Source organism: Piliocolobus tephrosceles, chromosome 3 (assembly GCF_002776525.5).
Source record: "Piliocolobus tephrosceles isolate RC106 chromosome 3, ASM277652v3, whole genome shotgun sequence".
In the NCBI taxonomy this organism is placed as follows: domain Eukaryota; kingdom Metazoa; phylum Chordata; class Mammalia; order Primates; family Cercopithecidae; genus Piliocolobus; species Piliocolobus tephrosceles.
This window is the reverse complement of record NC_045436.1, coordinates 81,678,050-81,695,769: the sequence shown is the minus strand read 5'-3', so window position 1 is coordinate 81,695,769 and position 17,720 is coordinate 81,678,050. Positions and strand designations below refer to the sequence as shown.

Here is a 17,720-nt window from a genome sequence, read left to right as displayed (position 1 = left end):
TTTACCAAGAGCCAAGTTTGAATAAGTGAACTCGGCAGTACTGAGAAAAGAAAATTAAACACTAATAAAAGGAGAGATGTTCTTGCCTAGGCTGAAATCTCAGCCACAGGCTCAAACCAGGGATCTGAGTTTATGATTTGACACTATGAATGGACATTAATGTCTGACAGATAAAAATGCTCTGATTTTTTTCCCCCTGACAGTTCACTTTCTCCACAAGACACTCATACCAGCTGGAGACTGAATGTTGTCTCCTTCTTTACATTTTCATGAGGGATTCCAAACCACATGTCAAGAAATGTATTTCTAAAATAGCATCATGCTTCACTCTTGTTTCCACAAACAGCTAATAAGACGTATTTGGGACAAACTAAATTAGAGCAAAATATTCATCAGAATTGTCCCCGAAGTATCATAGAGCTCATGCTTCATTAGAAAATTTTATCTTAATCTCTCTCATCTCCCAATAAATCATCTTTCCAATATTCCAATATTGGACACTTATTGGCTTATTACTATGATGACTAATTTTAAGGATAAATATATAAATACGCACATAAAAATATACATACACATGTTGCTAAATCAAAAATTTGATTATCTGTCCTATCTTAGTTGACCTGTCAGTAGCATTTAATGTAGCTGTCCTCTACCTCATCTGTGAAAATCTTTCTTTTACTTGGCATCCAGGTCAAGAGATTTCTTGATTCTCTTCCTACCTCAAATGCTGCTCACTGTTGGCCTTTTCTGTTGGTACTCCCTATAACCTCTACTTCCAAACTTTGGAATATAGTAGGCATTTCAAATTTAACGTGTCTCAAGCCAAACTCCTGATTTTTCTTAACAAACCATTTCTTCATTCAGTCTTCCTCATCTCAGTAAGTGGCAAATAATTCCATCCTCTGCTTCTACCAACATACTTGGAAATATCAGTAACTACTCACTTTCTTTTATATTCCACCTCCAAAGTCAGTAAATTCCATTTTCTATACTATAAAACAATGGCATATTTCAAACCTAACCACTTCTGGTTGTCTTTGCGGCTGTCATCCTAGTGTAAACTACCATCTTTTTATCATCTATCATCTGGATTATGGGAGTAGTTGCCAATCAGGTCTGATCTGTCCTCGTTGCCCTGTACAGTCTGTGATCAATATAGTTGTGACTCTGAGCAATTTAAATCATATGATGCCTGATACAGATTGGCTCTTTGTCCCCACCCAAATCTCATCTTGAATTGTAATCCCCACAATCCCCATATGTCCAGGGTGGGACCTGGTGGGAGGTGATCTAATCATGAGGCAGTTTTCCCCCATGCTGTTCTGATGAAAGTTAATGAGTTTTCACAAGATCTGATGGTCTATAAGTGTTTGGCAATTCCTCCTCTCCTTTCACCCGCAGCCATATCAGATGTGACTGCTTTCCCTTCTGCCATGATTGTAAGTTTCCTGGGGCCTCCCCAGTCATGTGGAACTGTGAGTGAATTAAATCTCTTTTCTTTATAAATTACCCAGCCTCCGGCAGTTCTTTATAGCAGTGTGTAAACAGACCAATACAATGTCTCTCAGAATTCTCTAATGCGTTTCTCCAAAATACCAAATTCTCATCATTGCCTATACAGCCCTACAGATCTGGCCTTACTTATCTTTCTGTGGCCATCCATTACTACGTCTTTTCTTTCTCATTTACTTTGCTTCAGTAACATTGGCCAACTGACTCTTTTGTGGATATTCATATCCTACCAGAGCCTTTGCCCTTGTGCCATTTTCTCTTATTGGAATACCTGTCCATATAAATGCATGAATTTCTCTTTCATAGTTGTAGGTAGTTACCAAAAAGAACTCCTCAGTGAATACTTCTCTGACTACTCATTTCAAAATTGTTCCCCCTCCCATCTCCTTTCACACACCACTTTACACAATGTAGTTCTTTCTATTTCTTCCTGGCCTTAAACATTAATTTCCACTGGACACATTGTACATATTTATTTATGTATAGTCTTATTTCCCATTAGGGTAGGAGTTTTGGTCTGTTCCGAATTTCCAGTGTTTAGAAAAATGCTTGGCACCTAATAGGTAGTCAATAAGTATTTGTTGAACTCAATCAATCTATTTGTTAAACTAAAATTGGAGACTGTTTTCTGGATCAAGTGAGGATTGATTAATTTATGTAAAACAAACCCAAAATTTAGCCTTCAACTGGTGCCATTTATTTTCTTTTTATACTGTATTTTTTTATAGGCAGAATAAGTCAATCATAATCTTTACTTTCTCACATCTATATATATCACAAAGAGAATGTTGCTACATAAGGAGAAATGAAAAAGAAATTATATTGTTGAGGCTCAGAGCTGTAATATTTGATGAATATTCTTGTTTTTTCATAATACAAATCTGATTCTTTTCATATGCCTGGAGAGGCCTTTTTATGAATTTCAAGTAAAAACAATTTCAAGATATTAGTACAAAAGTATATACCCAATCTACATTGGATTATATTAAATACCCTTTTCTATCTTCAAGAATCAAGAATGATGGAAATTCAAAGCCAATTAATGGAGATGAATTTCCAAGAACAATATTTTTCCAATGAAATTATAATTCAATTGCCTTTGCATATTTTCCTTCTGAAAGGACAATGCCATGTGTTTGTTTCATGAGGGCCACGCTCTACAGATATGGTGTCAATACCGATTGCTTTAATTACCATAAGTGATTAATTTTGCATTCTCTGAAATTGTATTTCCTTTTGACCAGCAGGCATGTAAGTGACAGCTCTAGGTTACCCTGTTCTACAGGTAAAGCTAATTGCTTTGAAAGAAGAGAGAAAAAAAATAAAAGATCTGAAGTTTAGAAGGTTTCTGAGAAATCAGAACTCTAAAAATTACAAAAACTTAGGTCTCCAAGGGGTTTTAAAGACCATTTAGCCCCCATAGGCAAGGATGTGATGCTTAATAGAATCCTGGAGACTGCCACAATCTGAAGCAAATGTATAAAATATAATGAATTACCTATTTAGAATAAGATACTGTTTCAACTTTAAAAAATTATTTAATGATGTATTAAGGATCTCTATTGGAAAAGAACTGTAAGTACATGTATGTTATCTTCCTCTATCACTTTCATAAATTGCCTTGTTATTTGTGGGTACTGAATTAATTTTAATGCAATGAGAATAAAAATAATTACCTACTGAGGCATAGGTAATCAAAATCATATCATCACTTGTCCTCATATACCATGATTGCATTGGCAGCAGCTATGGCATTTGGTACAATGAAGATAAAAGCAAATATATTCTAAATTCTTCTGAACTATATAGCTGTTATATCTAAATTTTCCACCCCAGCTCTGTTCCATATATCTGAGAACAGTGGGAAATGAGCTTAAAGTGTAGATAGAGGGCCTCACCCTAACTCCAAAGACTATTTTTTCAAAAGTGAGAATAAATAGATATTCAAATAAATATTACAAGGTAAACCTCATTTAGGAATAAAATTATGATATCTCCTGAAAGGGCTAAGATTCCCTTCTGCCTGGAAAAATAAGATGTGGCTTTTCAGACTTCAGCTGTTGCTAGGACAAAGTGCCCTCTAAGGTTTATCAAAAGGGTCATTGTTCCTAGAACAGTTTTTAACAGTAAGTTATTTTTTAATACTAATTATTCAATTGAGGGAAGTTATGAAATAAAGGAGTAAACAGACCTTGGAATAAAAAGGATAACAAATGTCTACATTATGAAAAATGTGTGTCTCATGTTTTTATGAGAATATAACATTTCTGATATAAAAACCCTGAATGAAGAATATAATACATTATGCTTATTCAAGAAATTGGAAACACAAATCACACACTATATTCATTTTACAAAACCTCTATTTTGTTGAACTTTAGGGCTAATTTCTCTTTTGGTGATGTAAATTGATAATGCAATAATCTGTTTATGTGTCTGAGTTGTAAAAACATTCAAGGACTATTCAAATATTTTACTCATCTTGCTTCTCCCAGTGATGCTTGCTCTCCTCCCCACCTCACCGCCAAATGATTATACTGTATGCAGCCTAGCTGTACATCAACCTGACCCTTTCTGCTTTTGTTTCCTCCTCTGCTGAAGCAGAATAATGAATGAGAACCCAGGAAAACTTTTAAAAAACTATATTCTTTGTATATGGAAAGAGAGTATACAGACACTGGTAGCTATTCTAGCAACTTTATGAAAACATAAATCATTTATTACATAGAAAAACACTGAGAAAACAGGGGCTGTGACATCTGAGAATAGCTATTCCTGAGAATTACAAATGGGGTTTTTGCTTGACTCTGTTAAACCAAACTAACATGATTTCTGGGAGAAAGAGATTACTTTAAGCAGTCTCACACACTGGGCTTAGTGGACATGAGAAATGTCTTTCCTAATGAACATTCTACTGACAAATACCCTAAAGACAGTTTTCCTAAATAATATAACTCATATAATTAATTAGGGAAAATTATTTTTACAGTTTTTTTCTATTTGAATCTAGCTATATCATACACATTGCATTAAGCATACAACCTGTGCAAAGCATGTAAATAAATAATTGAAAATCAAGTATTTTCTTACATTATGAGTAGGCAAAAAATACCACAAACAACTAGATTTTTATGTACTTACCATTAAGTTGTGTATGAGCTCTTTGGGGGCTCTACAAACATTTCTTGGTATATGTTTTATCAAAATATTATATAAAATGTTAAGTTTTCTTTTAATAGGTGCATAGTCTTTTGTAGGTCATTATCATAAGTTAAAAAATAATAAATTCTGTGAAAAAAATCAATAACAAGATTTGGTTTTCTGGCCTAAGAAGTCAGAGTTTACCTACTCTGCCTTCTTCACACACCGCACATCCCATTTTTTTCACCATATGAATCCTTCACCTTTCCCCATTAAGTGCTTATTTAAAATCTCGTTTATAATTTTTCTTCTGCTTCATACAAATTCTACATGATTTCATTTGTTCCAGTTATGATACTGCCTTTTAATAATAAGTGAAAAGAGTGCAGAAAGAACCTTTGCTGATGGGGAAGACAAGAAAGTCACAAGGGGTCAGTGGACCTTCTGAAAAAGGGCAGGGTCAAGGAAAGCAGTGTCAAAGGTTGTGCCAAAAGATGTCTGAAAGAAATCCACTGGATCTGATATATGGTTGATTAGTTATGGCCTTTGACAGAGCGGCTGTAGTAGTGAGCTAAATGCAAAGCATGTATATATATAGAGAGAGTCTTTAAACAATGGAAAACTATATGTCTACGTAAAGCATGTATATATATATATATATATATATATATATATATATATATATAGTTGAAACGTTTGTTCAAGGAAGAGTCAGTATAATGGGAGAGATTAATGATGTAAGAAAAGAAAAGGTCTGATTGATGGTGAAGTCTAAATTTGATATGAATAACAATAAGCCAACAGAAAATAAGGTGAATGCAATATTTTTTGTGGGTCTTCTATATATTTAATAATTTCACATTCATTTCATCAAATCCTAAAGTGCTCTATAAGGAATTATTTTTTCCAAGGATGCAAACTTAGTTTTTGGTGAAGTTAAGTTTAAAATCCAGACCTGACTGAATCTCAAGACTCTAGGAGTAAAGGAAAATACAGAAAAGAGATTTAAGGGAGTTTGCATAGCATGTTTAGAGCTGCAGAGTTAGGGCATCAAAACTGGGTCTGATGACTTAGAGAAGAGAAAAATTCTGTGATAGCCAGATTTTTGAAAGAGATTCCTAAGTAGTTTCAAGCACATAACTGACACATAAATTTATAATGCATACAGTCAAGTGCAGTTATGTGACTTATTCCAGTTTCTTCAATTCTAACAGAACAGAACATCAATATTGAATAAAGGCCAGGATTCCAAAATTCATACTAGTTGGGCCTATTAAAATATATGCTGAAGACAAGCAGTAGGGCTGTCTATGAAGTCTCTGAAACTAAACTTTTAAAAAATTCCAAGTATAGGAAATATGACCAATTATTTTATTTAGCATATGGGACCAATTTACATACATGATTGGGAAAGTGAAATAAGACAAGTCTTTAAATTGGACACCGATCTTCTGCACCATCAATGAGAAAAATACATGCTGAGCACCTTTACTGTACCTGATGATGGGAGGAGAGGAGAGCCCACTATGCTTCATGAGCCTCCAGACTTATAAGAAAGAAAAAAATACATAGGCAAAGCAGGATATGCTGCCATTTAAACTAAATTATATAACACTGATAAACACTGAATTAAATGGAACAATCTACTTGTAAAGTACTGGGAGGGCAATGCTGAGAATGAGAGAAATAAAGAGCCAAGGAGAGTGAATGTTTACTACTAGCCTAAACACAAAACCTAACTTCTGAGTAATCGGTTCTCTATATTAGCCAGTCAATTATTGCTTTACATTAGGGATATCGTAAGTACTTCAACACTTACCCCTCCATACATGTATTTTAAACCCAAGCCCTTGACTATCTGAAAAAGATTAGGGCCTGTCAGTCAGATACTGGAGGACAACAAAATCTGTCTGTCACACACACACACACACACACACACACACACACACACGGGCCCAGTGTCCACAGGGACAAAGAGCAGTGTAGGGATAGATTAAGGAGAGCCTGATGCCACAGGAATCCCATCTCACATATGAGCCATAGAAAGATTCCCAATCAGGAGTACTCCTGAAAAGCCAGTTAGAGAATGTGTATGGAAAGCTGATTTTCCCATTTCTTAAATTTTCTTCATGAATATTTATAATTAACAGCGTATACATATTTAAACCAAACTACAAGTGAACACAGTGGTGGAAGAAAAAAGATATTTTCTGGATATTGTTTCTAAGATAAGCGAACACCTGCTCCAATTCCATAGCTGGCCAACAGAGGAGAATGTACTTTTCCTTGTCTATTTACACATTGATGTAATCATTTTGTTAAGGGTTTTAAACTGAAGGGGATGGATGGGGTGACATATCTGAACTAATACAAGCAGATAGTATTTATATCTATTTGCCTAAAGTACAGACTAGTCTTGTACTCTTTATCTTAAATCTCAAGGTACCTCAATCTGAGGCCAAGTTCCAGTTTGTTTTCAACTTTTCATTCACGTTTTATTTAAGAGATAAGTTTCTGAAGATTGAATCAATCATCAGTGTCACTGTTTACTATTTGAAATGTCCTGGGCTTTCCTTATGAATAATGCTAAGCAAATCGTTGTTCATACCCAGTTGTGAATTTCAGTACAAAATATTTTGCCCTTTTCCCACCTACTTTTCATATTAATTCTCTCAGGTGACATTGTCAGAAACTGAATAATGAGTAGATATTTGAAAGACTTTATGGATTATAGAAATATATGATATTATCATCCAGTAATAGCACTGAACACATAAATGAAGTACAGATGTTAATTGCATAACTTGATCAAAACATGAAAGCTATTCATTCATAATGAAGAGGCTCTGTTTATAGACTGTGTATAAATTATTAACCTCTCAAATAAAAAATGTCATGAAGCAATGTAAGAAATGTAATTTCAGATCCTCTTCTTCTCCTACTCTCCTCCTTCTCTCCTTCTTTCTATTCCTCCCCTCCTTCCTCATTCTTTTCTTCATCTTCATCCTCTTCCTTCACATACCTAACAATAAGACATGGGTGCCACTTGGTTTATTAATGCTTGCTAATGCTTTTGTGTTTTCTCTGTATTTTTCTAAAATCACAATTGGCTTTTTCCTTCTACCCACTTCATTCAGTGATGACCCAAATCACTGTATTGTAACTCCCTGTGGAATTCTAAAATGAGCAATGTTTTATTGATGGGGCATTAGGAAGTACTGAACAAATCAGTAAATTAGTTGGGACCAAAATACGTTGGAATTTAAAAATAGATATTTCTTCAGTAGAAATATAGTCCACTGGTAGATTGTAAACCTCAAACTTAAAAATATCTGCTCCTTTAAACTATTCTGAAACAATAGTTCATGAAAAATTTGAATGCATATGTGATGATCTCAGATATTTCAGAATCTAGGTCATTATAACATTGAAGTGATATAGATGCTTCTAAAACAACAGTGAAGTATTTTAGTAGCATAATGAGATTTCACTTTTCTCCATCAGGTTTACATACACTTTTTACAAGACTTAGCTAACAGTATTTAGAATAGATAGTGTCAACATCTGCTTATCTGGCATACCTTCAGTAAGAAGATATGACTCTCAAATTTATTTTAAATAAAATTGATAATTAGAAGAATAATTCATGTGTCATATAAATTGACAGGAAATATTTTTCCATGTGGGTCAAAATACAATACATATGTTTCATTTTCTTAATTACACATTTGCAAAAAGGCCTTCATAGCTTGCAAAATTATTCTATATAAAATTATCCAGGGTCATGAAAACTCATTGACAGATCTGTTGGCACTTGCAACAGTTACAGTCAATTCCTTACTGACAGCAGAACATTCACAAAATAATGGATCTATCCTAATTATAATGGTAACGTTTACTGTAGACATTCAGGCAGAAATAACAGCTTACAAAGATACTATAGAAAATTATGTAACAAATTTCACACAATAATTATCAAGTATAACTGTCAAATTAGAATGCAGCAACTATGAAAGAGTGATTGTCACCTAGAGACAATGATAGCAATCAACTTCTATCAGCGCTGTTATTGCAGGAGCAGAGGTATAAATACTGAGAGGGTATAAGAGAAAAAAAATTATATCCCACATCCATCAAACCTCACATCCTACCATTGTACTTACTTTCATATCTACTGTCATCATTATGTAGTATTTTGTTACTTATGGAGCACCTGAAGTGTGCATGGGGTTGCATCTGTCAAAAGGTGAGTCTTTACTGGAGAGCAAGAAGTGGAAGAATGACTTTTTGAAAATCAGGAATTAATTTAGAAAGCATCCCTAGATGATAGGACTTCTAGGGAAAATTTTAACCCAGTGTACCAGTGGCTAAAAATTAAAGAATAGAGTTGTACAGAGTTAAAGACAGGCACCAAAAATGTATTAAATAACAGTATTAATGGAAAATATCCAAAACTGAATTGACTTACCTGAGGTAGATACCATGCTGCCCTATTCAATGCCCGCATACAGTGAACAATTATGAAAATGAATGCCCTCATCAGATAAAGCGTGATAACTAGTTAAAAACTAGCACATGGGCGTAGGGAGCAAGATGGTCGAATAGGAACAACTCCAGTCTCCAGCTCCCAGCGCGAGCGACACAGAAGATAGGCGATTTCTGCATTTTCAACTGAGGTACTGGGTACATCTCACTAGGGAGTGCCAGACAATCAGTGCTGGTCAGCTGCTGCAGCCCGACCAGGGAGAGAGCTGAAGCAGGGCGAGGCATTGCCTCACCTGGGAAGCTCAAGGGGGAAGGGAATCCCTTTTCCTAGCCAGGGGAACTGAGACACACAACACTGGGAAAATCAGGTAACTCCCACCCCAATACTGCGCTTTACAAAGGGTCTTAGCAAATGGGCACACCAGGAGATTATATCCCATACCTGGCCAGGAGGGTCCCACGCCAGCCCACGGAGCCTCTCTCATTGCTAGCACAGCAGTCTGCAATCTAGGGGCAAGACAGCAGCGAGGATGGGGGAGGGGCGCCCACCATTGCTGAGACTTAAGTAGGTAAACAAAGCCGCTGGGAAGCTCCAACTGGGTGGAGCCCACAGCAGCTCAAGGAGGCCTGCCTGTCTCTGTAGACTCCACCTCTGGGGACAGGGCAAAGCTAAACAACAACAACAACAACAAAAGCAGCAGAAACCTCTGCAGACGCAGACGACTCTGTCTGACAGCTTTGAAGAGAGCAATGGATCTCCCAACACAGAGGTTGAGATCTGAGAACGGACAGACTGCCTGTTCAAGTGGGTCCCTGACCCCTGAGTAGCCTAACTGAGAGACATCCCCCACTAGGGGCAGACCAACACCCCACACCTCACACCGTGGCCTACACCCCTGAGAGGAAGCTTCCAAAGCAAGAATCAGACAGGTACACTCGCTGTTCAGCAATATTCTATCTTCTGCAGCCTCTGCTGCTGATACCCGGGCAAACAGGGTCTGGAGTGGACCTCAAGCAATCTCCAACACACCTGTAGCTGAGAGTCCTGACTGTTAGAAGGAAAACTAACAAACAGGAAGGACACCCACACCAAAATCCCATCAGTACATCACCATCATCAAAGACCTGAGGCAGATAAAACCACAAAGATGGGAAAAAAGTAGGGCAGAAAAGCTGGAAATTCAAAAACTAAGAGCGCATCTCCCCCTCCAAAGGAACGCAGCTCATCGCCAGCAACGGATCAAAGCTGGATGGAGAATGACTTTGACAAGATGAGAGAAGAAGGCTTCAGTCCATCAAACTTCTCAGAGCTAAAGGAGGAATTACGTACCCAGCGCAAAGAAACTAAAAATCTTGAAAAAAGAGTGGAAGAATTGATAACTAGAATAATTACTGCAGAGAAGGCCATAAACAAACTGACAGAGATGAAAACCATGACACGAGAAATACGTGACAAATGCATAAGCTTCAGTAACTGACTCGATCAACTAGAAGAAAGAGTATCAGCGATTGAAGATCAAATGAATGAAATGAAGCAAGAAGAGAAATCTAAAGAAAAAGAAGTGAACAAAGCCTGCAAGAAGTATGGGATTATGTAAAAAGACCAAATCTACGTCTGATTGGGGTGCCTGAAAGTGAGGGGGAAAATGGAAACAAGTTGGAAAACACTCTTCAGGATATCATCCAGGAGAACTTCCCCAACCTAGTAGGGCAGGCCAACATTCAAATTCAGGAAATACAGAGAACGCCACAAAGATACTCCTCAAGAAAAGCAACTCCAAGACACGTAATTGTCAGATTCACCAAAGTTGAAATGAAGGAAAAAATCTTAAGGGTGGCCAGAGAAAAAGGTCGGGTTACCCACAAAGGGAAGCCCATCAGACTAACAGCAGATCTCTCGGCAGAAACTCTCCAAGCCAGGAGAGAGTAGGGGCCAATATTCAACATTCTTAAAGAAAAGAATTTTCAACCCAGAATTTCATATCCAGACAAACGGAGTTTCGTAAGTGAAGGAGAAATAAAATCCTTTACAGATAAGCAAAGGCTGAGAGATTTTGTCACCACCAGGCCTGCCTTACAAGAGACCTTGAAGGAAGCACTAAACATGGAAAGGAACAACTGGTACCAACCATTGCAAAAACATGCCAAAATGTAAAGACCATCGAGGGTAGGAAGAACTAACTAACGAGCAAAATAACCAGTTAATATCATAATGGCAGGATCAAGTCCACACATAACAATATTAACCTTAAATGTAAATGGACTAAATGCTCCAATTGAAAGACACAGACTGGCAAACTGGATAAAGAGTCAAGACCCATCAGTCTGCTGTATTTAGGAGACCCATCTCACATGCAGAGACATACATAGGCTCAAAATAAAGGGATGGAGGAAGATCTACCAAGCAAATGGAGAACAAAAAAAAAGCAGGGGTTGCAATACTAGTCTCTGATAAAACAGACTTTAAACCATCAAAGATCAAAAGAGACAAAGAAGGCCATTACATAATGGTAAAGAGATCAATTCAACAGGAAGAGCTAACTATTCTAAATATATATGCACCGAATACAGGAGCACCCAGATTCATAAAGCGAGTCCTTAGAGACTTACAAAGAGACTTAGACTCCCATACAATAATAATGGGAGACTTCAACACCCCACTGTCAACATTAGACAGATCAATGAGACAGAAAGTTAGTAAGGATATCCAGGAATTGAACTCATCTCTGCAGCAAGCAGACCTAATAGACATCTACAGAACTCTCCACCCCAAATCAACAGAATATACATTCTTCTCAACACCACATCACACTTATTTCAAAATTGACCACATAATTGGAAGTAAAGCACTCCTCAGCAAATGGACAAGAACAGAAATTTTAACAAACTGTCTCTCAGACCACAGTGCAATCAAACTAGAACTCAGGACTAAGAAACTCAATCAAAACCACTCAACTACATGGAAACTGAATAACCTGCTCTTGAATGACTACTGGGTACATAACAAAATGAAGGCAGAAATAAAGATGTACTTTGAAACCAATGAGAACAAAGATATAACATACCAGAATCTCTGGGACACAATTAAAGCAGTGTGTAGAGGGAAATTTATAGCACTAAATGCCCACAAGAGAAAGCTGGAAAGATCTAAAATTGACACTCTAACATCACAATTAAAAGAACTAGAGAAGCAACAGCAAACACATTCAAAAGCTAGCAGAAGACAAGAAATAACAAAGATCAGAGCAGAACTGAAGGAGATAGAGACACAAAAAACCCTCCAAAAAAATCAATGAATCCAGGAGTTAGTTTTTTGAAAAGATCAACAAAATTGATAGACCGCTAGCAAGACTAACAAAGAAGAAAAGAGAGAAGAATGAAATAGATGCAATAAAAAATGATATAGGGGATATCACCACCAACCCCACAGAAATATAAACTACCATCAGAGAATACTATAAACACCTCTACACAAATAAACTAGAAAATCTAGAAGAAATGGATAATGGCCTGGACACTTACACTGTGCCAAGACTAAACAAGGAAGAAGCTGAATCCCTGAATAGACCAACAGCAGGCTCTGAAATTGAGGCAATAATTAATAGCCTACCAACCAAAAAAAGTCCAGGACCAGATGGATTCATAGCTAAGTTGTACAAGAGGTACAAGGAGGGGCTGGTACCATTCCTTCTGAGACTATTCCAATCAATAGAAAAAGAGGGAATCCTCCCTAACTCATTTTATGAGGCCAACATCATCCTGATACCAAAGCCTGGCAGAGACACAACAAAAAAGGAGAATTTTAGACCAATATCCCTGATGAACATCGATGCAAAAATCCTCAATAAAATAGTGGCAAACCAGATCCGGCAGCACATCAAAAAGCTTATCCACCATGATCAAGTGGGCTTCATCCCTGGGATGCAAGGCTGGTTCAACATTCGCAAATCAATAAACGTAATCCAGCATAAAAACAGAACCAAAGACAAAAACCACATGATTATCTCAATAGACGCAGAAAAGGCCTTTGACATAATTCAACAGCCCTTCATGATAAAAACTCCCAATAAATTCGGTATTGATGGAACGTGCCTCAAAATAATAAGAGTTTTTTATGACAGACACACAGCCAATATCATACTGAATGGGCAAAAACTGGAAAAATTCCCTTTGAAAACTGGCACAAGACAGGGATGCCCTCTGTCACCACTCTATTCAACATAGTGTTGGAAGTTCTGGCTAGGGCAATCAGGCAAGAGAAAGAAAGAAAGGGTATTCAGTTAGGAAAAGAAGAAGTCAAATTGTCCCTGTTTGCAGATGACATGATTGTATATTTAGAAAACCCCATTGTCTCAGCCCAAAATCTCCTTAAGCTGATAAGAAACTTCAGCAAAGTCTCAGGATACAAAATTAATCTGCAAAAATCACAAGCATTCTTATACACCAGTAACAGACAAACAGAGAGTCAAATCATGAATAAAATTCCATTCACAATTGCTCCAAATAGAATAAAATAACTAGGAATCCAACTTACAAGGGATGTGAAGGACCTCTTGAAGGAGAACTACAAACCACTGCTCAGTGAAATAAAAGAGGACACAAACAAATGGAAGAACATCCCATGCTCATGGATAGGAAGAATCAATATTGTGAAAATGGCCATACTGCCCAAGGTCATTTATAGATTCAATGCCATCTCCATCAAGCTACCAATAAGTTTCTTCACAGAATTGGAAAAAACTGCTTTAAAGTTCATATGGAACCAAAAAAGACCCCACATTGCCAAGACAATCCTAAGTCAAAAGAACAAAGCTGGAGGCATCACACTACCTGACTTCAAAGTATACTACAAGGCTACAGTAACCAAAACAGCATGGTACTGGTACCAAAACAGAGATATAGACCAATGGAACAGAACAGAGTCCTCAGAAATAATACCACACATCTACAGCCACCTGATCTTTGACAAACCTGAGAAAAACAAGAAATGGGGAAAGGATTCCCTATTTAATAAATGATGCTGGGAAAATTGGCTAGCCATAAGTAGAAAGCTGAAACTGGATCCTTTTCTTACTCCTTGTACGAAGATTAATTCAAGATGGATTAGAGACTTAAATGTTAGACCTAATACCATAAAATCCTAGAAGAAAACCTAGGGAATACCATTCAGGACATAGGCATGGGCAAGGACTTCATGTCTAAAACACCAAAAGCAATGGCAACAAAAGCCAAAATTGACAAATAGGATCTCATTAAACTAAAGAGCTTCTGCACAGCAAAAGAAACTACCATCAGAGTGAACAGGCAACCTATAGAATGAGAGAAAATTTTTGCAGTCTACTCATCTGACAAAAACGGCTAATATCCAGAACCTACAAAGAACTCAAACAAATTTACAAGAAAAAAACAAACAATCCCATCAAAAAGTGGGCAAAGGATATGAACAGACATTTCTCAAGAGAAGACATGCATATAGCCAAGAGACATATGAAAAAATGCTCGTCATCACTGGCCATCAGAGAAATGCAAATCAAAACCACAATGAGATACCATCTCACACCTGTTAGAATGGCAATCATTAAAAAGTCAGGAAACAACAGGTGCTGGAGAGCATGTGGAGAAATAGGAACACTTTTACACTATTGGTGGGATTGTAAACTAGTTCAACCATTATGGAAAATGGTATGGCGATTCCTCAAGGATCTAGAACTAGATGTACCATATGACCCAGCCATCCCATTACTGGGTATATACCCAAAGGATTATAAATCATGCTGCTATAAAGACACATGCACACGTATGTTTATTGCGGCACTATTCACAATAGCAAAGACTTGGAATCAACCCAAATGTCCATCAGTGACAGACTGCATTAAGAAAATATGGCACATATACACCATGGAATACTATGCAGCCATATAAAAGGATGAGTTTGTGTCCTTTGTAGGGACATAGATGCAGCTGGAAACCATCATTCTCAGCAAACTATCGCAAGAACAGAAAACCAAACACCGCATGTTCTCACTCATAGGTGGGAACTGAACAATGAGATCACTTGGACTCGGGAAGGGGAACATCACACATAGGGGCCTATTATGAGGAGAGGGGTTGGGGGAGTGATTGCATCGGGAGTTTTACCTGATGTAAATGATGAGTTGATGGGTGCTGACGAGTTGATGGGTGCAGCACACCAACATGGCACAAGTATACATATGTAACAAACCTGCACATTATGCACATGTACACTAGACCTTAAAGTATAAAAATTGAAGAAAAAAAATAAAACTTTGCTGCTTCCAAAAAGCACATCTAAAACAAAAACAAAAACAGACAAACAGAAAAAAAACTAGCATATATGACAATCACTATCTAAAATCCTTCCAGAAATAAAAAGAATGGTTATTTCTGATTTGAAGGACCTAAGACTAAAAATTAGGAGTTTATTAATTTTGTCATAAAACTTCATGTTCTATACTTATTTTAAATATACTCTCCAGAAATTTCAAATACCAATGATTGTTTTTGAAGTCCAATATTAATTAGATTGACTTAATCTGACAATCATAATAAATGCTAAAATAACCAGAAGCTTACAGGATTTACATATTCTATATTAACTCTTCTTTGACAACAAAATTACTTGTTTTAAATACTCAAAGACAAATTTTGATAATTTACCAGCATAATCATTGTCCCATTATATTTTCCAAAGAGCCATCAGAGTATAATTCACTTTCTGGAGCAAAATGTGCATATCTTTGTTACAAACAGAAAAACAATTGCTTTTCTAAACACAATTATGGAAATACAAAGTATGTTTTATGTACTGAGATAGCATCCCCTCCTTCTTAAAATCTTCTTTAGGTTACATTCTTACAAAATTAACATTCTTCAAAAAGTGTTCTGTAATTTGGGGCTTCAACCTACATAAGACAGAATTGGGACTTAACAGGGAAGAGGAGAAGGAATCACATAAGGAAAACAAACTTAAGCAACATAAATTCACTTTTTAGGCTGGGCGCGGTGGTTCACGCCTGTAATCCCAGCACTTTGGGAGGCTGAGGCGGGGCGCATCACTTGAGGTCAGGAGTTTGAGACCATCCTGGCTAACATGGTGAAACTCCATTTCTACTAAAAATGCAAAAATTAGCCGGGCGTGGTGGTGGGCGCCTGTAGTCCCAGCTATTCGGGAGGCTGAGGCAGGAGAATGGCGTGAACCCGGGAGGTAGAGCTCTCAGTGAGCCAAGACAGCACCACTGCACTCCAGCCTGGGTGATCCAGCAAGACTCCTTCTCAAAAATAAATAAATAAATAAAATAATAAATAAACAAATAAATTTTCTATTAGGTAGACTTTTTGAATTATTATCAAATTGTTTTTCTGCAACCCACAATTACTGATCTTTTTTCATGTGCCTAATAGTGCCTTATCTAGACTCTTAAACAAAATGGTAAAGGTAGTAGATTTTTTCTTCTTACAGTTTCTTCTACAATATCAAACAGAATATACAGAGATATAATTAAAAAAAAAAAAAAAAACTTACTGAAAAGTCTTCAAAGATTTTCTTGAGTTCTTTGTGACCATGCCTTTCGGCAATATGTGCGGGGTCTGAACCCTCCATATTTTTCATTTTAGATGCCCAGGTTGCTCCTGAACATTGAAGCAAATGAATAGCCAGGTTCTTTAAGCCAAACTTTGCTGCACAGTGGAGAAGAGTTGGAAGTTCTTTGAAATGAATATCTGTAAGCATAAGAAGTAGTAGGATTTAATGTTTTGATTTTATTGGCAATCTCATTAAAAGGTCTAACACAATGTACTCCTAAAAATAATTCCCACAAAGCACAGCAGACTTTTTGTGTAAGAAACCATCAATAGTTTTAGCAATTTAGAATCTTCCCCTCACTTAATTTCCTATATTAAAATAAATGTAAACTCATATTCTCACTAGCATTAATGCACCAATCTTACTTGTCAGATAAGTTTAATTGTTTAATTTAAAAAGCCACATCAACCTCTTAAATGAAAAAAAAAAAAAGAAAGAAAAACATGCTGTAGTAACTCCTTTTGAATGTACCTAGACATTAACCAAACACTAAATTAAAAAGATTCTGTAAGTTCATCTATAAAATAATTTTATATTCTACCTCCCTGCCTAGTTTGCTTCCTTCCAAAGTTGAAATAAACATGAAATTCTTTGAGGGGTTATACTAGATTTCTATATAAAATTTTTCTTTGACAAACTAACTGCAACAGAAAATACAGGTGAGCGTTTTTATAAATAACTTCAGTGTGGAAATTTCCATCTGGATTTTATAACTTTTATATCAATGTCTTAAAGAGTTTGATTTTTCAAATTATTAATTATCAATTAGAAGACATTTATTAATTTTATATCACTATAAAATGATGAATGTAATCTGTATCCCAATGACAAACAAAACACAAACGAATGATGGTTTGTTGTTATTCTATACTTTTGCACTTAGCTGAAAAAAAAGTTATAGAAATTACACATCAACATAATAGCTGTGGCATTATCAGAAGTAAGGTGAAGACTTATAGTAAAATAATCAAAGGAATCA

The 17,720-nt window shown here is 36.4% G+C and overlaps 1 protein-coding gene across 7 annotated transcripts in view; it reads right to left on the bottom strand.

The window, feature by feature from the left end:
* Positions 1 to 17,720, bottom strand: part of LOC113224983 (B-cell scaffold protein with ankyrin repeats) — a 227,903-nt gene that overhangs the window by 70,915 nt on the left and 139,268 nt on the right. For all 7 annotated transcript variants that reach the window (XM_026455030.1, XM_026455025.1, XM_026455026.1 and 4 more), the window contains one exon: positions 16,682 to 16,878. In XM_026455030.1, coding sequence (XP_026310815.1) covers positions 16,682 to 16,878 — 197 coding nt within the window. The remainder of the gene's footprint in view (positions 1 to 16,681; positions 16,879 to 17,720) is intronic.